The sequence below is a fragment of the Lagopus muta genome, chromosome 6 (assembly GCF_023343835.1).
Source record: "Lagopus muta isolate bLagMut1 chromosome 6, bLagMut1 primary, whole genome shotgun sequence".
In the NCBI taxonomy this organism is placed as follows: domain Eukaryota; kingdom Metazoa; phylum Chordata; class Aves; order Galliformes; family Phasianidae; genus Lagopus; species Lagopus muta.
The window spans coordinates 24,431,228-24,451,164 of NC_064438.1; the positions used below are offsets into that span (position 1 = coordinate 24,431,228).

The 19,937-nt window shown below is 41.3% G+C and overlaps 1 protein-coding gene across 1 annotated transcript in view; it reads left to right on the plus strand.

The window, feature by feature from the left end:
• Positions 1 to 3: 3 nt before the first annotated feature.
• Positions 4 to 19,937, plus strand: part of RTF1 (RTF1 homolog, Paf1/RNA polymerase II complex component) — a 28,584-nt gene continuing 8,650 nt past the window's right edge. The window contains exons 1-9 of the mRNA XM_048949988.1: positions 4 to 207; positions 2,606 to 2,716; positions 10,154 to 10,301; positions 12,029 to 12,233; positions 14,729 to 14,843; positions 16,362 to 16,473; positions 17,301 to 17,436; positions 17,873 to 18,050; positions 19,004 to 19,086. Of these exons, the coding sequence (XP_048805945.1) occupies positions 19 to 207; positions 2,606 to 2,716; positions 10,154 to 10,301; positions 12,029 to 12,233; positions 14,729 to 14,843; positions 16,362 to 16,473; positions 17,301 to 17,436; positions 17,873 to 18,050; positions 19,004 to 19,086 (1,277 nt within the window). The 5' untranslated portion in view covers positions 4 to 18. The remainder of the gene's footprint in view (positions 208 to 2,605; positions 2,717 to 10,153; positions 10,302 to 12,028; positions 12,234 to 14,728; positions 14,844 to 16,361; positions 16,474 to 17,300; positions 17,437 to 17,872; positions 18,051 to 19,003; positions 19,087 to 19,937) is intronic.

Below are 19,937 nucleotides of genomic sequence, written 5' to 3' on the forward strand. Positions count from 1 at the left end.
CGCCCCGACGCGGTGCGCATGCGCGGTGCCCTTTGTGTCCCGGTCGGGCGGGCGGCGCGGGGCAGGCCGGGCCGCTCGGAGCGCCGCGCCGCCGCCGGCGGAGAGGGACGCGGGGAAGCCGCCTCCGCCATGGTGAAGAAGCGGAAAGGCCGCGTCCTCATCGACTCCGACACCGAGGATAGCGGCAGCGAGGAGAACCTGGACCAGGTGCGCGGGGAGGCCCGGCCCGGGCCCTCCGGCCCGCGCGGGGCTGGGAGCCGCCATCCCTCTCTCTCCTCCCTCCCTCCTCCCCTCGGCCCGGCAGGGATGCGGCCCCCGCGGGGGCTGCGCGGAGAGACTTCTCAGCGCCGCTTCGGCCCGGCCGTGCCGGCGGCTGTGGGCCCGCGGGGACGCGCGTGGGTTCGGCCCTCGGGCTCCTGAGGCGCGGGCGGGGGGCCCGGCGGCAGGCAGCGCCCGGAGGGCTGAGGGCGCGGGAAGCTGCGCTGTACCGCCCGCCCCGCCGGGAGCGGCGTGCCCGGCCGTACCGCCGGTCCCGGGGGCTTGCGAACTGGTGCTCCCTCCCGGGCCCTGCCGGCCCGGCTCCGCCGGTGGAAACCACTCGGACCGCGTGCCCTGCCGGCGGCGGCCCGGGGCTGGGGGTGCGGCGTGGGGCATCGCGCCGTGGGAATCGCGGGGCCCCGGGAGGGGATGCGCTCCTCTCTGGACGGGCCTTCTCGGGGCGGCACGTGCTGACAGGTGGTAAATAAAGACGTAGGCCAAGTGCGGTGTGTCTTCTGTGGTCACCCTTCTTCTGTGAAGAAGTTAGGTTGGTTTCACGTGTTTCAAGTTGTGTGCCGGACCTTGAGTTTTTAACAGAGAAGCTGTTGCTGTGTTGTAAATAAATAAATAACACCAGCCTGAAATGCTCAGAAATGCTTTTGCAGACTGGAGCTGCAATTTCTACGCCCCTTTAGACAAACATTCCATAGTAGAGCCTGCCTTGATTGTACTGCTGCCCTCTAAAGCTGTCAGCTTCTCACCCTGCTATATTAATTCTGTGGTCGCTTCAGAACCTGAAAACGGGAGGAGTTGGTCTAACCCTAGCATAGATAAGGCAAGCAGAGCGATGGTGGAGCAACAGCTGCACAGTTCTGCTACTTGCTAGGAGCGTGCATCTACAGCTCTACTTCAGTGCTGGTTGGTAGTGATACCAAAGCTGTCTGCCTTTGCTTTGTCCCCTGGGGAGCTGTGCACAGCAGGGACATGCACATGCAAGGGTGGAAACTGTGCAGCAGGGCTGTTCCTGAGGTGAGATTTCAAGGATGAGTGTATGCTGAGTGAGGCCCCTGTTGGTTAAATGCTTGACAGCTTTTGGTAGGGAGCTGGGCTGATTGAGTTGAAGGAGTAGGAGTCTTTCTCATGTGCTGACACAGAAAATGGAAAGAGTAAGGCTAGAAAGAAAGAGACAAACTGCTTGGAGTAAAGGCAGCAGTGAATGTTAACTCCGGGGTATCATGATGGAAGGTAATCTGTGCTGGAGTAAGTACTACTTAGCAACAGTTGTTAGAGGTGATGTCTAGAAAATGATTGTAGAAAACACCAGGTGCTTCCTAAAGAAAGCTGCTTATTGTATAAATACGTTCTGTTAGCGTAGGATGTTGTCTTCAGAAAACGATTTGTGAAGTGTCATTGCCAACTTTGTTGGTAAAAGCATTGGCTGTCAGTTTCAGCAATATTTATGTTCTCATTTGAGGTCCTAAACTCTAATCTGTTTGCTGTGGAGATAATCTTCCAGTTGTGAAATTCATTCAAGCCCATCCAGTATTGTCTTCCCAAGCCTGCAGAAGTTGGTGTGGCTTTATTTTTACTCACCACTAAGATTCATCAGCCCCAGAGCAATGTTTTAATAGTAAATTATTTGTCATGGACTACAAAGGCAGTACTGCAGCTTCAGAAATAATTGTTTTGAATTACTGCTTCTGTCACCTGAACAGTCTGTTAGCAGAGTTTACTCACAGTAAACTGTGAGTTTACTCGTGAGCCGTTACTTCTTTGTGATTACCTGTGTGGCTTTTGGGGTTGCTTCACAAGTTTGAGCTTGGTGCCTGCTCTGTGTGTGTCTGCTGCTTTTAGTGCATTCCCTGGCACCTAGGGGCAGTGGAACAGAGTTGAACAGTCTCACTAAAACCATCAGCCGTGATATATCTCCTTTATAACATGTATGGTTGCAAATGTCTTGAAAAATAAAAAGGAAGCAAGATGAACTGCTCCAGCACTGATTGCACTTCTCTCTAGTGGCATTTGGCTTTCAGGCAATGTAATTAGGGTTTTCTAAATTTTTACCTGATTTAAATATCACTGACCAAAAGTTAATGTATTTGATTTTGTTTATATCAAAAAAGTGATGGTGGTGATACTTAAGGCTTTCAAAATCCTTTTGTAACATTCAGCTGTATTAAAGCTCTCAGTATATGCATATTTATGAAATGTGAGGGGACTTTGTTTCCCGGTTAGTGCAGATCATCCTGTTCCACTCAAATATCACAGGGAAGGTGTGCGTGCACTGACCTGGATAGGTAAAACTAATTATGGCTTTCTAAAATCAGTGTGTGTTTTTTCTCACTAGGAGCTCTTGTCATTGGCCAAACGGAAACGAAGTGACTCTGAGGAAAAGGAGCCACCAGCGAGCAAACCTACAGCATCTTCGGACTCTGAGACATCGGACAGCGATGATGAGGTGAGTTTGTCATGTTAGCAGTGAACTTCTGATTTGTCTGACTCTACCTCTGTGGTGAAGGTATTTGTCACATGGTGTATTTAGCTTGCTTATACTGTAGAGTGGAACAGGCCATCAGTGGAACTGGTAGAGAACCATTTAGCTCAGAGGATGTGTACTCAGAAAGTCTTATCTTTGTTGTGAGTAATGAGCTTAGAGTAACTGTACACAAAATAATGTGAATGTGGTAAAGTTGACTGCCTGTTTAATCCCGTCTTCGTGTGGTATGAATGTTTCTGACATATCTCCTTACATCTAGTGTTTTTGCTGTATTATGTTTGTGGCTGATGTGATAATGAAGTAGCTGAAGCTGGACTCTGAATTCAAGGGAGCGAGGTGTACAGCTTTGGGAGAATTTCCTCAGAGAGGAGGAGGGCTAAAGCATGTAGGGCTGTTTCACAGCAGAACTGTCCTATTTTGCTGCTTTGATTCTCTAGTAAGTCTACAGTGAAATACTTCAACCATTTGAGTGTGCAGCAGGGGCTGGTTTTGTTGGTCTTTCTGAAGAAAGGAAGGCAGGCAAGAGTTTAGAATTACTTTGGTTTAGGGTTTTGACAAACTCTTGTATAGCAGTGCTATAGACAGGTCTGCTACATGTCTTTTTTTTTTATCTGGTGCTACATTCTAGAGCTGAGGAAAAGTCTGTGCTTTATTATGCAAGTGAAAATTGAAATTGATTTATTAAAACAGAGGGTCTGACAAATGGGTCACTTAGTTATTTAAATAAGAACGTTTTCTTGAAGGGTTTGCAAGCTTTCTGTACTATGGCAGGTCTCTTATTACATCTGTTCTTAACAATGAAGTAAGGAACTGTTCTGCTTTCCCCCCCCTCAATAATATGGGAAGGATTATTCACTGTGACAGCTTGCAGGAAACATCAGTGATGAACCATTAACTGTTTAGCATTTGGGATTCTGGAACTTATTCCAGTACATGTTAAGAGTGCACACACTCTAGTATATTTAGTGCTGTAGATTCTTGCTGGACTTTTTTAATAAGTATGATTGGGACTCTGTTTCAAGCATTTATTTAAAAAAACAAAAACAAAACAAAACACAAAACCAACACAGCAAATTGGTTGCTATTATTGTTACTGTCAAATAAGGAATGAGAAAATTGTGAATGGACTAGATGTTAGCCATCTTACTGAGCTACCACTCAACCTGTTGCTTTGAGTGTTCTGAACTCACAGCACACAGCAGTGTTTATCCCACGCTGCTGGGCGATCAGTTCATCTGAAAATGTAAGCAGGTTTGGAGAGCACCTTGGTTATAGTCTTCTCCCCCAGGTTTATCTGTGAAAACTGATAGAATAAATCCTATTATTCATTTTTTTTAAGTGTAACTACATGTAAGCTCTACCTTTCCTTTACATGTGGTGTACAGCAATGCATTCCTAGCAGTGCTAGGAAAACAAATGTTTCCGAAGTCAAGTCTGTCTTTTTTCATACGCACGGACCTTACAGATGCAGTGGTAACTCTCTTGTGCCTCGTGCAACTGGAACTTCCAAATCTATGTAACATTTCTTCCCCGATACTGTTCTTCTGAATTCCAAGTAGCAGGAGGAAAAGGTTTAGAGAAGAGATAATTAGGACATGCTTCTATTCCTGTGCCTGAAATATGCATTCTGAACTGCTTCTTGTCGCAGGGTGAGACAGGCCAGGTTATGACAGCTCTGCTTTAGCCAGTCACTGTGTTGTGTGCATCCCTGGACTTCACTGCTTAATGTTCCTGCTTGAACAACCTTGGTCTTGCTTAGTGCTCTTATGGTTGCTCTGGGGTTTGCTTAGGCTTGGGGGTTAGGAGGAGGGTCTATAAGCTGAAACCATTTTGTTTGACTTCCTGGAAGATGAGGACTTTGAGGCAGCAGCATGGAAATTGTTGCTGTGGGTAAATGTGCTTAAGCTTACATCCTTTGTGGTTCCTGGCTAGCCCTAAATGTTCCAGGATAGTTGGCATATTGCATATATGCAGGAAAGGTGCCTCAATCTCTGCTTTGGAGACTTAATGCCACGTTCTACTTTTCCATAGGGAAGAAAATTTGGGGAACTTAGGTCAGAGAAAGATGATGCGTTTTTTGCAATTAAGAGCTTGTACAAATCATACAATGTGTATAGTGGTGCCCAAGTGATTTTATGAGATCTTTACACCCATGTATTGCTTGTTTTTATAGTGAGAGTGCACTTCTGTGAAAACTCAGCCATGTTGGATGATCATTGTGTGCAAATACTGAGTTCTATAATTTCTTAAGGACCTGTTGTCTTAATCAGATTACCCAGCCAAGAGCCTGAGCGTGAGCTATAAATGATGAAGTAGGAGAGATGCACTGAATCGTATTGTGGTGGGTCTGCCAAATATGTATGCTGAGTTGGCTGAACTGCTGTTTGGACTGCAGATGAACAGCGATGCCCACAAAGCTTTGTGCTAGCAAGTACCTCCACCTTCTCAAAGAGATACAGTAAGCTGGACACAGGTGTAAGGGTGGTTTCTGTATCTGTGGAGCAACATGTGGCCGTGACCATTCACAAGCTCACCATCCCAGAGTGTTGTTAACCTGTTGCATGTTTGCTTCTAGTCAGTTGCTTTTGAGGCTACTGCAGTAGAAGTACGTGTTGGCCTCGTTGCGGATTGAAGGTGCTGTGTAGATGGTGTTGTGGTAAGTTCACTCTAGGTTTTTGCGCTTCCTTTTATCCTGGCGTTGTCGCTCATGGATAATTCTCTCTGCTATGCTTGGATGACTTCTGGAACTGCTTCACTAACATCAGTTTAGTTTAGATAAAAAGCAGCAATGCTCCTGAAGGGTGTGATAGCAATGCTTGTATAAGATGGCATCCTTTTACACTCATTCTAATGTATTGAAGGGTTTGCTTGTGCCTTTTAACAGCTGTAGAGTGATAATAGAAGATACTTCAAGGCATGGAAAGTTAGGTCATGAATATTTGTTACCAGACTGGAATTCACTGAGGATTTGTTCTTTGGCCTTTATAGGCAGATTTGGTAGGAGGAGGCAACTCTTCAGCCATGCTAAGGGCTGTGGAACAGAGGAAAAAGTAAAGCAGAGTTCATGCAGACAGTAAGTCAATTCTGGGTTTGTGCTGCTGTTATTAGGAAAGGACTTGAAAGTTTAAATCTCCTTACTGTGTTTAAAGTTCAAGAGCTTTGGTAAACCACAGATAAGCAGAAAACTGCATGTGTTCCTTCTGTTTTGGGATATCTTGTGGGTTTGTAGAGGTTACTGTGTTAAATGTCTTCCCTGTGTGCTTTTGTTTCATAATGCTGCTTGACTATGCCTGTTAGACTGAACATGTTCTCTGCTCCTGTGGGGCCTTTGCCATACTTCTTCAAACTTAAAGAATTTTAAACAGTGGGTTTTAATTTGCCTCTACATGGCTGTACGCTTTCTAATTTGAGTTTCTGTGGAGACAATTTCCTTCAGCTGTTAACGCAGAATAGTAGAGTTGTCTTTAAGGAAGATAAAGGTGGCTGTTGTTAGCATGGAAGCGCACACCGCAGATGTGCAAATGTCAACTGGAGCTGTGCAGGCTAACATGCACAAAGAAGTGTTGTGAACCAGGTGGGAACAAAGCAGATACAAAGTTTAGTTAGCGAGTAACTTTAAATTGCAGGCTAGCATGGGAATAACCTACAGGGACACAGATCTCAGAGCATGAGAGTCTTGCATGAGAGTTGTGGAGTACAGTGCTGCCTGAGAACATCTGATATCTGCCATCTCCATGTTGTCTCTCTGCAGGTCTCAGTGTTTTTCAGTACAGTGACTTCCAAAAATAACTCCAGAGCAAGTGTTAATTTGCAGCTTACACTGAAATTAAACTTACTAAATGTATTCTTTTTTTCTTAGTTCCTTTTTTTTGTGAGCTGATCTGAGTGAGATTCAGACAATAGGGGAGGATAGGTGAATTTTGGCCTTCATTCAGCTAGTTCCTGAAAAAAGCCTCTTCCATGACTTTAGAAAGTCTTGCCTCCTTCTCCCCTTTCCGTTTTGGTGTTTATACTTCAAGTCTCCTCTTGGCCTGAAATGACCCCTTAAGTTTTCTAATTGCTAGACAGTAGTCACTGTGTAGGTGTTTGAGGCTCTCCGAATGATGGGTGCAGACCCTGAAAGACAGGAGAAGTAACAAGGGCTTTTTGTTCATTGTTTAGTTGTCAGGGTGGTGGTAGAGATCATTGTCATCTTGAAAAACCGTGAAGACTATAAATCCTGCCATATGTTAATGTCCATGCTGCCTGCAGTTTGTCTTCAGTCTGAAACCGCAGTTTGTGTTGTGTGGAGGACTGCCTTTTTTGTCAGTGGCGTTAATGGAGGTGAACTGTTGGCACTGGCCCAGCTTGCAGAGTGTCATACAGCCGTGCCTGTGAGCCTGCCTGCCACACTGGTAAAAATCTGCACCAGTGGAGCTGAGCCACTGTTGCCACTGCTGAAGCACACCGCTGACTGCCCCACTGTGCTCACATCCATACTGTCATACTTCCAAGGTCTGCCTCTGATGGTGTGGGCCAGCATCATAAAACAGGCAGCAGTACTTTTGAAGCAGTCCTGCTACTTGAGCACTGAAGATGTTGTGTTGCCATGGCGTGTAAGTTCATCCGGGCTAGAAAAAGAACACATTGGTGAGGGGTCCTGGTCTGCTTTGAAGTTGTGACTTGTAATTTGCCTTTTGTTTGTATATTTAAAAAAAAACACTTGTTCAGAAGGGGAGGATATGGCAAGGATGGGCTGGTAAACTCAGTTTTACAACTCTGCCTGATCTGATGTAAAAAGCAGGAAGAATAGCTAATTGCAAAGAGGAAAACTGAATGGCTAGTATGTTTGGGCACTGTGTGAATAGGCTGATGGCTATTTGAGTAGCACTGGTAAGAATTCTACTTCATTCTGCACAGTCACGGCTCACTTTTCCTTTTTTCTCCTCTTGAGGTCTTCATCTCCCTGTTCAAAATATGGTCCAGGTTTCCTGGACTATAAATTATTTTCTTCAATCATTTTGTTTGGTTGCTTTTTTAGAAGTTGACTTCTAAATCTGGCTGACTTTAAGGACACTTTGTGTTGGCAGTCCGTTCAGGATATTGTATCTTCACTTGGGCTTCTTGGGGAAATATGTAAGTGATCAGCTCTGTGAACCTTTGAAGCAGGAGGGAAAATTGAAATATTTTCTGTCTGCTTCCTGTGAGTGAACCATAAAGTTCTATTGTTCAATATTACTAAAAAAAATGAGCAGAAAGCAATGTTACAGCACACTTTGGCATGGGTTTATTAACTTGTTACATCTGGAACTGTGGAGGGTTCCAGATGGTGGCCAAGGAGGCAGGGGCTGCTCGGAGTAGGCTTTGTAGCTGTGGATATTGCATGGGAAGTGTTGACTGGAGCTGCCTGCTTTGAGCGAGGGAAAGGGAAACTGGAGGAACTGCAATGAAGGACAGATTTTTGGAAGCTATGGTTCTATGTCTGAGATGGAGGGAAGGGAAGCAAAGCAAACAAATTCTGGTGACTGTATCTGGATGTATGTTTTTACTTAATGCTAGCTGTGAACATGTGTTTCCCTTTCTGATCTCTGCAGATGTGCTAGAATAGGAGGAAGGGGCTGGAGACTTCAGTTTGGGCTGTGAGTTGCCAAGCCTTTCATGGCTTTCCAGTAGTGCTTTTTTATTTCTTGGGCTTGGATGACCAGGATAATTAGTGGCAATATACTGGTGAAGTTAGGCAGCAGCACTGTGACACTGAACAAGTAGAGCTTCGATATGGGAACCAGTAAAGTTGTAAACACAAGCTCAGGCTGATAGAAAATTAGATGCTTTCTGTGCAGCTTCTCACCTGTCCTGTGATGCAAAACAGATTGAGGCATGGATTGCAATCCAAGGCTCACCACTAGGTAGCTGTTCTTACCCCTCAGAAAAGAGAATTTCTGCCTGACCTTTGTCAGATAAGTTTGAATGCGTCGCTGACACTTAAAAGTGATGTTGAAGTAAACACTAATGTGGAAGGTACAAGGATGGTTGTGACTTCAATCAAAAGGTGGGAAATTTTAAGGATACTGATAGATCAGGTAGTAGCCTCTGACTACTTGGTTGAAGTCCATTTGGAGATGTTTGGTATACGCTAAAAGATGTGGAAGTGGAGGTCAGATTTGATGAAGAAGCCTGAAATGTGTGTGCACTGAAGATTAACTGTAAATACATATAAATGTAAATACATATACTTATGAATATATGTAGTTTAGTTGAAAAAAATTTATAATCTTCCATATAAGATCTCTGTTAAGCATTGTTTTGCATGCTTTTGTCATGGCTTGCTTCCTTTTTGAAGGGGAATAGATGGCATGCTTGAGCTGTTGATGTGCATGAGTGGTGAGGGCAGCATACAGCTATGAAGAAGATAACGTTCTAAATATATTTATTTAGAAACAAACCATTTTATTTCTGAAGAGAGAATCTGGAGAAATTCTAGGAGATGCAGCATGTTGCTGAACACTGTAAAGCCTTAAAATCTTCTTGTCAATCACACACACCATCCTTGTCAATTCTGTTTCCTTCTGGCTTTACCCACATGGTTGGGACCAGGGAAAAAAAGTAGTAAGAAGTCACACTAAGGTAAATACTGTCTCTTCTCTTGAGAGTCTAGTGCTTGAAGTTGATGCTTATGTATATGTGGTGGCATAGATCCCAAACTTAGAAACTGCAGCCTAAAGTGAAGATACGGTGCTAAGACAAAGTTAAAATTAAGCCTAGGCATTTTTTTTTCTTTTGTGATTCTGATGTGGTTCTGACTTGTGCACTATATGTAAGGTGCAGAAGGTGGCACTACTGTCTAAGAATGAGTGTGCTGTTGGTTTGTTGGCATAAAAATGCACAGGTACTGCAAACTCTTGGCAAAACTGAGCTATCCATAAGCCTCAGGTAATGAGCGTTCCTTTGTGAAATCTAAAATTTGTTCTTGAACAAACTAGTTTCAGAGATGCATCTGTTGCTTCTTCTGTTTAATAGTAGTAAGCTGATGATAACCTTTACAAATACATCTGGACACCTGTTACTTAAATTGTTTTCTTAGCTATCTATCTTCAGTAATTCTTCCCCAGTGTACATGAGACTGAACTCTGAAGTGTTCATCCTATTTTAAAGGAGTGTTTTCTCAACTGTTCGATTGAAATGATAACTTTTTGCCTTTAATAAATAAAAGAAAAAAGCTACCATAAAATGCTTTCATTTACTGAGTTACCTACTGATTTTTTGTTTTTCCCTCTTCCCACCCGCCCTTTGTATGATTGATTTGCTGCTGTCAGATACTGGACTTTTTCCCAATCATTTTCCCTCCAGTGTTTTGAGGAGGGATGGAGAAGGGAGGAGCAGTGTTCCTGCATTATGATCCCTTGTTTTTTTTCCTTACAGTGGACCGTTGGAGGTTCTAAAAACAAAAAAAAGGGAAAGGCGGGTAAGGCAGAGAAGAAAGGAGCCATGAAGAAACAGATGAACAAAGCTGCCTCTTCAGGCAGCTCAGATAAAGACAGCTCAGCTGAGAGCTCAGCACCTGAAGAGGGTAAGATAATACCTGTCCATCTCCATACAGCATGTACTTACAGCAGAATGCCAAGTGAAGTTGCATCTTTGGGTATACTGTAAAGTAAAGCTAAATGGTGATGTTAAAGACTACTTGAGAGAGCTTTTTTCTATGTTACTGGCAGACTGTGAATGACTTAAACTTGCCATAGTTCCAGGCAATTTGTATTTATAATGTATTTTTACTGTAATTCAACATAGCGTGGCTGTAGGCATTCCACTGGAAATGCACCACTCAATATTGCTTCAGTTGGAGAATGTATGATGTAATTATTTGACTTTCTTCTGGGAAAGCACCTTTCTTCCTTCCATCTGTAGTTTGGGTAGCATTTACTTTTTTTCCAACTGGTGTATTTTGCCTTCATAGAATTATTGTGACAACAAAGAGAATGAATGTAACATTAAATAATGAAGGAGGAACTTTTTTACTGTGAGAGTGATGGAGCACTGGAATAGGCTGCCCAGAGAGGTTGCACAGTCTCCTTTTTTGGAGATATTCAAGATCTGTCTGGACACCTACCTGTGGAACTGCTGTAGGGAGCCCGCTTTATCAGAGGGTTGGATTCAATGATCTCTAGAGGTCCCTTCCAACTCCTACAATTCCATGATTCTGTAATGCAAGCAGAAGCTTATCTTATGTGTTTGCCCTGAATCAGATGTTTTGCACATTTACACTTAAATTAGTCACAATTTTAATTCTTCAACTTTGTCAGGTGTTTTGGTTTGGTTTTTTTTTTTTTAACATTACTATTGAATGTTTCTACACTGGGCAGACTTCTTGTGTTCTTTCCTGTTTTTATCATGTCTGTGAAGGTTTGCAGGTGATTAGTTACAACTTCAGTTAATACTAAAAGTCAAAGTTAAGAAAGCATTTGAAGAAACTTACAGATTTAGGTATGTTAAGCATTGTGGAGACAGTCCAAAGCATGAAGTGACTGAACCTGTACCTATAAGCACATACAAACCAAGGCTTGTAAGTAAGTGAGTAAGGTTGTGAAGCTGGAAATTTCCAGGAATACTGAGGGTTGGCTTACACTGGAATAAAGAATTCTAGTATCTGTTTGCTTTTGGATTTTGGTGTAATGTGGTTGATTAGATGAGATAGTCACAGCATTGGATCAAGTTCAAAGGTAGTGTTACCCAGTATTGTTGGGGATTCAGCTGTTCCCTAAGCCCAGGTGTAATTGGGGGTACTTATTACTGTAATGCAGCTTGCTTTGCAACTTTGACAGTTACAAGGGTAGTGAACTTTAATTCCATCTTGTGATGTAGCAGTGCCTACAGTTGCAGTCTTCGAGTGACCATTTTTGGTTACTTCACTTGCTGTAATAAGGAATATTGATAGTGGCTCATAGTGGCATTTGAGGTGTGAACACACACAGGTGTTATGGATGTTTAGGAAACTTCCAAGTAATGTAAGCATGTAGGCATAGAAATCTAACCGTAAGACCCAAACACTGATCGAAAGGGCTTCTAAGATTTTCTTGTTCTGCAAAGAATTTTACCTGTGATGCATCTTGTTCATACACAGTACTACTTGTTTCCTCATTTTTTGCAGTATGTGCATCTTCCTATATTAAAATATTTAGTGGGTTTTGGTTTTATTACATGCAGACTTTTCATATATACGCCCTCTGCTAACACGCTACATTGAAGTGGTTGGGCTTTGCCCCAGCTGAATTTTACTGCCTTGTGATTTTGTTTTAGGAGAAGTGTCTGACTCGGAAAGCAACAGCTCCTCATCTAGCTCAGATTCAGATTCTTCATCTGAAGATGAGGAATTCCATGATGGCTATGGAGAAGACCTTATGGGAGATGAAGAAGACCGGGCTCGACTGGAACAAATGACAGAAAAGGAGAGAGAACAGGAGCTGTTTAATCGGATAGAGAAGAGAGAAGTGCTAAAGAGAAGGTAAATTTAGACTGTTGATATTTGATAGCATGTTTATACAGGCTGTTGTATAAACAGCACTGAGGTAAATCCTCTGCAATGCCCTGTTCAGTTAGACTGTTGAAATTAAATCCTACACATAAACAGTGATGTATAACATATCCTACATGTTTCATATTGTGTGAACTGTTTATTTTCTCATTTATATGAGTAAACGTTATGGAAGTTTAAGTTGCTGTTTCTGTGACTTGCAGGTAACTTACGTTGTTTGTTTAAAACACTGAATAATAATAATTTAAAAAAAATGAGAAGAGGGAATAAAGCAGAAAAACGGGGTAAATAGCTGGACAGTCCAGCAGATTGCAAGTAATTAAGTCTAACTCTTGCATAGTGTCAAACTGAAAAGCAGAGAACCCTTCTGTGTGTTCCCATGAAATTGTTATTCCCTCTGTTATTTTTCGTCGATACCATTGTATAGGAAACTGAGATCAAAGTGTTCCAGTGCTTTAGGATTAATATTCTCCAGCTTGATCCTTCTTTACAGATATTTTTTCTGTATTCTTTATTTGGACTTTTCTGTGTGGAGGCTGCGTCGACTGCGCTCTCATGTCTGAGGTCAGGCATTTAGCACTCCAAAGCAGGTTAAGTTTCATGACAGATTTTTGTGTGAATTGTCCTTAAAGCTTGTTTAAAGCATACAGCAGAAATCCTGCGTGTTCTTGAAAAAAGGTTGGTTTCTGCAAGTTTCACAGCTGCTGAATGTGTGTGGTTATCCCTGCTTTAAGCAGTAGATGACAGCCATTAGGATTACTTCTTCATATGTCTTTCCTGTACTGACTGTCATATGCTGCTACTTTGGAAAATGAGAAAGAATAAAGTTCCATAGAGCTTCGTCAGTTTTTTCAAAAAGCAATAGTGAAGCACAGAGCAGAACTACAGGTTGCCTCTGTGGGTATAAAGCTTGTTGGGGGTTTAGTAGAAGGGAGGGGTGTTGAGATATAGGTGAGTGGTTTTGGAAATGTCATTTTCCAGGGTTCATTTGTGGATTTCTGCCTTAGCTGTTTTGGTGTTATTCGTTGCTGTAATGCTTTACTGTCAGGCAGCTTCCCTGTAGGTTGATCACTTGTTTTCTCCACCTATGTAACAAAAGATTTGGTGTATGTGGGGCACGTTTTCTTCATTTTCTTCCCTCTTCAGTGACTCTTCTATTGTTTGCTGAGAAATTCCTTTAGAGGACGGACACTATTGTGTGACTCAAATCAATACAATCAGCTATCTAGTTATCCTAGAACACTGACTGAATGTGCTTCTTAATACTACTTGCTGTGTCTTTTCTTGTCTGCTGCCCTCCTCAAACAGATCAAAATGGGGGAAAGGTTAGGCTTAGATCAGGTAGAAGGCCACCATTTTTCTGGATTTCATTCATAGTTTGTTTTTTTTATAACTGAATCTTTTTCTTTTTAAGTGATCACATGAAAATACTTGATACAAACTAGCAAAAGAATTTAAGCTCGAGTTTCTGATACAATCTTAAACAAGTTTGTCCTGTTCGGTGGAAGGGGTTGGCAGGTAGAGCTAAGAGGTGGTTGTGGGAGGGATAGTTACTTAACTTCTTGTGGTAAATTGAATCGTTCAGAATGTTGTCTTTATGTATCTTTTGCTAAATCTTTGGAGATGACAGCAAACGGGGCATGTGACACAATGCCTGTGTCCAGTGTGTTATGCTTTGTTTTAAAGGTGAAAGGTGCCATATGGATAATGCATTTTAAATTTCAGTTGCTGTAAGCTTTTGCTTATTAATCCACATGCACACTTTGCTAAAGCAGTGACCAGTGTATGCTGCAGTGGAATCTGCCACAGGATGGTTCCAGCAGAATTGACTTTTCTGAGTACAGTGGCTAAAAATGAGATTTCAGGATAACATGTTTAGGGAAGGTCAAAATAGAAGCGGTAAATCACAAAAAATACCTGTGTCTGATGGAATGTGCTGTAGCAGGTGACTTGCTATGACTTCTCTTTCTTACAGACGTGAGTTCAGGTAGACGGGTTGAGTTTCAGCAGGAAGAAGTTAGCATGGTGGTGGCTTAAAAGAACCAAGTTTTTTTGCTGTTAAGGTTCAAGTTATGCATAAAAGCCAATTGATTTTTATAGCTGAAGGCAGCACGCAATGGTCGCTATTCTGGCAAAGATTAAGCTGACATAAGAGTTTCTTGGGAGAAACTATTAGTATGTGGTCTCCCCACCCCTTTAGGCTAGCTCTCATCTTCTGTAAGCCTGAACTTTATTGTGCTCAGCTTCTCCTTGTCTTATTTTTCTTGGGGAAGAGAGGATGGGAGGGGAGCAAGACCCACCAGTGTTGTGGGGCGGAGTTAAGGGGTTAACTATCTTAGGCCAAGCAGTGCAAACGTTTCTTGGAGTTTACTGACCTTTTAATCTGAGATAGCAGTGTAATGGTACTTGGCTCACTTGAGAAGGGAGAATTCTTTCATGCGCTCTTTCTTTCAAATATCTAATAGATTTGAAATCAAGAAAAAACTGAAGACGGCAAAAAAGAAAGAAAAGAAAGAGAAAAAGAAAAAGCAAGAGGAAGAGCAGGAGAAGAAAAAACTCACACAGATCCAAGAATCCCAGGTAGGAAATGAAATGTATCTTAGTAACTGATTCTTTTTTCCTTGGCAACAGGAGATGGGATGCTGTTTCTCCCTGCCCCTGACATTTTTCCCTTAAAAATGTCAAACAGCACAGTAAGCAGGTCAGGATTTGGTTCATTTCAATGCTCAAGCTATCTTTAGCCTTTCAAGTTCATTTAAAAAGAGACTGACATCTTTGGCCTGCTGAGGGGTGCACTGATAACTCCTTTCAATGAAAAACGCAAAATAAAGAACGAGTTGTGGCTACACATAGAGTTCCTGTGACAAGGCTTGTCATTCAGTCTGGAATTCTTATATGCTGCCTTCTTACAAATTAAAGTTTGAGAGAGCCGGAAATTGCTCAGCTTTTTACATTGTGTGAAGGAATAGCTTGAATTCTAGGAGAAACACAAGTTGGTTTTTTTTTGTTTTTTTTTCTTTTTCTTATCTCCAGGAGAAAGAGGGCAATGCCATTTCTTGTGTGTGCGAGTGAAGCCTGTGTAACTGAATTATAGTTTCAAATGGCTGAATTGTTAGGTTGAGAGCCTGCCTTTAATTTAGAAGTCTGGGCAGTTAGCTTCCCAGAATGTGATGAAATTAATCTTGCTTAACGCCATCTGTGAATCGTTGTTTGTTTACTCTTGTAGTTTCTTGCCTCCTCTGTGCAGAAGGATGAATTCAGAGGGGGCAATTCAGCCTACATTATTTTTCTAGTGAAATAGATGTTTACCACCTACGTTAAGTTGGGTGAGATTAATTTTTCCCTCAGGCCCACGTGAAGTTGGTTGAGTCTCATTCCCCACGCCCCTCTCAGTTCCACATATGTACTTGCATATGAATGTACTTACACATATTGTCCATATATAATATGTATGTAAATCCATATGTAGAGTGTGCTAGTGCATACATACATACGTGTACATAAAAGTGCAGCCTTCCAGAAACGCCTGACTTACTTTCAATGACCACTTGTTACATAAACTGCATTCTAATTCTAGTTAGAACCTTAGTAAGAATTAGAGGACTTCCAGCATTTTGGATTTGTATTCCTATTGCAGACTTTACACTTCATTATCTGATTTTAGTAATTTATCAGCTCTCCTTACTGCTGAAGGAAAACGAGTGTTTTGGCCTGAGAAGTAGTCTTTGAAATTAATATTTATCCCTTCTTTTTCTTCATGACTTGTTAGTTACAGAATTTTAGTTCAGTTTTATTTCTCTAGTCTTTTTTAACCTTCTTAATGTGGAGCTTGAGATTGATGGCAGAAATGTTGAAGAATAAATGTGTTAATCGTTCTTGATACAAAAATCCCTAATTTTTGTATATTTACCCTTCCCTAGACTATGAAAGGACAAACTTAAAGAAACCAACAAAAAAAAAAACCACACCACCTGATTATTTTAAAATTGAATTTGTTAATATTTTCCATTTGAAGAGTTTTTGGTCTGCAAACCATTGTTTTCGTTTTAGTTCATGAATTGCTCCCCAGTGCTAAGGGATTTCTGTGCATATTTTTAGGTCACGTCACATAACAAAGAGCGACGATCAAAGCGGGATGAGAAATTAGACAAGAAATCTCAGGCAATGGAGGAACTAAAAGCAGAAAGAGAGAAAAGGAAGAACAGAACAGGTATGAAGGCTTTGTTGTTCTGTGCTTTTTTTTTGCTTTCTGCGAGTGCTTCTGCCTGTTTCTAATTAATGCAGCGGTCCTACACTTTGGATGGATGATCTGTCTGCATCTTCCTTGGTCTTTTGACCAGTATAATGACCTGGAAAATTATTTGATACTTCTTAACTCTTTATATTTCTATTCCCCCATAAGGAATGATCTGAAAACACAGCAAACTTCCCTGATATTTTACTGAATACCACTTACTAAGTAATGTCTAATTCATGTATTTGAGTCCGTTACTTCATCTCTGAATCATCTAAACCGTGTTTATTGTACTTGTGCTATCTTGTCTGCATTTGCTAGTTTCTTCACTGGCAAGTCATCTTGTCCTTCTTGTCACGGACTTTTAATGCATTACTTTTTTGTTTTTCTGGTGGGTTTTAATTGTGGCTCCAAACTCCAACACGTGAGATTTTTATTTTCCATGCAAAACAAGAATAAATTGTCTGACTGTGATAGTTTTAACTTGTATATCCAGTTATTATGCTTATCTGCTATGGCTATATGCAGTCAAGTAGGGAAGCTGAAGATAACTACAATGGAGATCTAAGTTGGCAATTAAATTACTTTGATTTCTCAGTTTGAATATATACAATGGAGTGTTTAGTTTGCTAGTAGATTTAAGCATGTGGTACTTGTATCTAATATAAAGATAACAGCTTTCCAGTTATGCTGGGTTTTTTTAGTGTTTTTTTTTTAACAATGAGATTTCAGCACAAAAAAAAAATAAGCTTGATTGGAAAAACAAAACAAAACACGGCTTGCTTTTTTTCTCTCTCCTCCAGCTGAATTGCTTGCAAAAAAACAGCCATTAAAGACTAGTGAAGTATACTCTGACGATGAAGAGGAGGAAGAGGATGATAAGTCTAGTGAGAAAAGTGATCGCTCATCCAGATCCTCATCCTCAGATGAAGAAGAAGAGTAAGTAGTAAACATAGGACTACGATTATTGTGTGATGAAAAGCACAGGTACTCACATTAGGTAGATCTGTTTTAGAGAATTATGTGGGGACAGATGAGTGTGTCTAGGTGTTATCCTAATCCCAATTCACACAGTTTAGATTTTAGTCCTATAGTTCAGCTGCTGCAGAACCTTTGCATATTAGCCAGGGAGAAAGATGTGCTGGCTTGGTGCACAAGTCTTTCTGCTTTGTGGTAGCAAAGATAATGGGTAACATTAGTCAGTTGCATTACACTTTTCTCATGAATGTTAAATTTACATATCTACGGTCAACTAGTATATTAATCTTCTTTTCTTTTTACTAGTAATTTAAATATTTGGAACTTCTACTGCACCTTGCTCTGATAATTATATCTCTTATTTTGTTCACTTTCCTTCTCATCTTTCCCACTTCAGGAAAGAGGAAATTCCTCCTAAATCTCAGCCAGTGTCTTTGCCTGAAGAACTGAACCGAGTACGGTTATCGCGGCACAAGCTGGAACGCTGGTGTCATATGCCTTTCTTTGCCAAGACAGTCACTGGTTGCTTTGTCCGTATTGGCATTGGAAATCATAACAGCAAACCTGTTTATCGGGTGAGTTTAGTTCCAAGGGTTTTAGTTCTTTTTGTAGTGCTGTAATACAGTATTTGCAGCTTAGTACTTCTGAGGAATCTATGATTAGGGTGATTAATGTAAAAAGGTATTTTCTAGCAAGAAAATGTAGTTGCTGCCAAAGAAATGGAGAAAAATACTTTTAAGGTAAATACCTGTGTGTTCAGGTAGGTGAAGATGTGGAAACAGTTATTGGTCTTTAAATCAAGCTGGCTGATGACATAATACATACAGATGTGTAGATGTATGTATATATACAGGGTATGTGTGTGGTGTGTGTGTATTACATGAGGGAAGGAGCACTAATGAAGCCTGTTCTTGCTTTGGTACTTGCTGTCTTGTCTCTTCTCTTGTGTAAGAAACTTGAGTTCAGGGTACTCTGACAGAGTAAGGATGAGTAAGAGTTGCTCCTTCTTCTGGAAATGTTCCCCAGTTACTGCATGATCTCAGTTCTCACATTTCAACAGCAATGTGCTTTAGAAGAGAAGATGATTTTGAACACTTATTTCTATCATTGCTGTAACTACAACCATAGGGTGTAATAATACTGTCTAAAATTGCATTAAAATGGTCCCAGAGGAGGCTGTGTTTAGTATGTGGATAGCTATGGTGTCATTTGGGAAATTCAATTAACCCTAGTTTAATTTAATGTAAGGGAAAATAGGAAAGTGTGCATCATTTGGCTTGGAGGTAGACTAAGAAGATAACAGCAACCAAAAAATCCTTCTTGCCAATTTGAAGGTGATGCATGGTGCAATGAACTCAGTACCTGATAATGGCTGCTGAAGAGTCCTGCTTGCTTTGGTCTGGTTAGAATTGTTAATGAGACTAAGGTTTTTGATATCTAGTGAAAAGACTTAAACGTGCCCAGGTATGTTAGAGGAACACACACACAAACACATGCATTTGCATTCTTTTGTTTCTTTTGTGCACAGGTTGCTGAAATAACTGGTGTGGTAGAGACTGCAAAGGTTTACCAACTCGGTGGTACCCGGACAAACAAAGGACTGCAGTTGCGGTGAGATACAAAAATAACCCTCATCAGTTCCTGGATCAAAGTTGTTTTTATATCATGTAATGTTTCCTGCGGAGGGATGATGAGAGCCTTTCTGTATTTTTTTTTTTTTTTTTTTCCACAATTGCTTTAGTCAAGTGTTGAGATAATCAAGTGTATTAAAGGCATGAGTGATTACAACATAAACAGTAATTTGGAGGGAAGAAGTTGAATATAGTTGTAGATTTCTCGCTTGTCTTTACAGCCCTTCTAGGATCAGGTGAAGGTTAACAGTTACATTATAAAACATCCTGGTGAGATAGGTCAAGAAGAAATTCATCATTTGGAAGAAATGGGAAAGTATGTGGAGAATAGATGTGGGTGAAAATATGCAGTAACAGCAGGAAAAAAATAGGTCTTATCTGCATCCACTGTGATATACAATAGCTGCTTATGCTACTTCAGGAGAGAACTCTGTGTTTTGATTGAAACGTACATGATGGCAACTAATTTTAGGAGTGGTTAGTAGCAGGTCTCCATAGAATGTAATCTTAAGGCTTACTGGCTCTTGACTAACCAGCGAATGAGAAATTAAACTGCAGCTGGCTTCTGCGTTTGGTACAGTTCAGTACTACTTACAGATTACTTCTATCGGTCCAAATGTGAAAGAACTTTGTTTCCCAAGATCATGCCATGGGTCACCAAATAGGGGATTTGAAGTTTAGGTGTGAGATAAGTCTGTTTCCCTTTTCTACTGAGGATACTACTGTTCCCTACAGACATGTCATCAAGTATTCCTTTGCACTATTTGTTGGTACTAGTAGCTGACTGAAGCTCCTGAGCTGTGGCTGATCTTACTGAAGTTAGGAATAAAT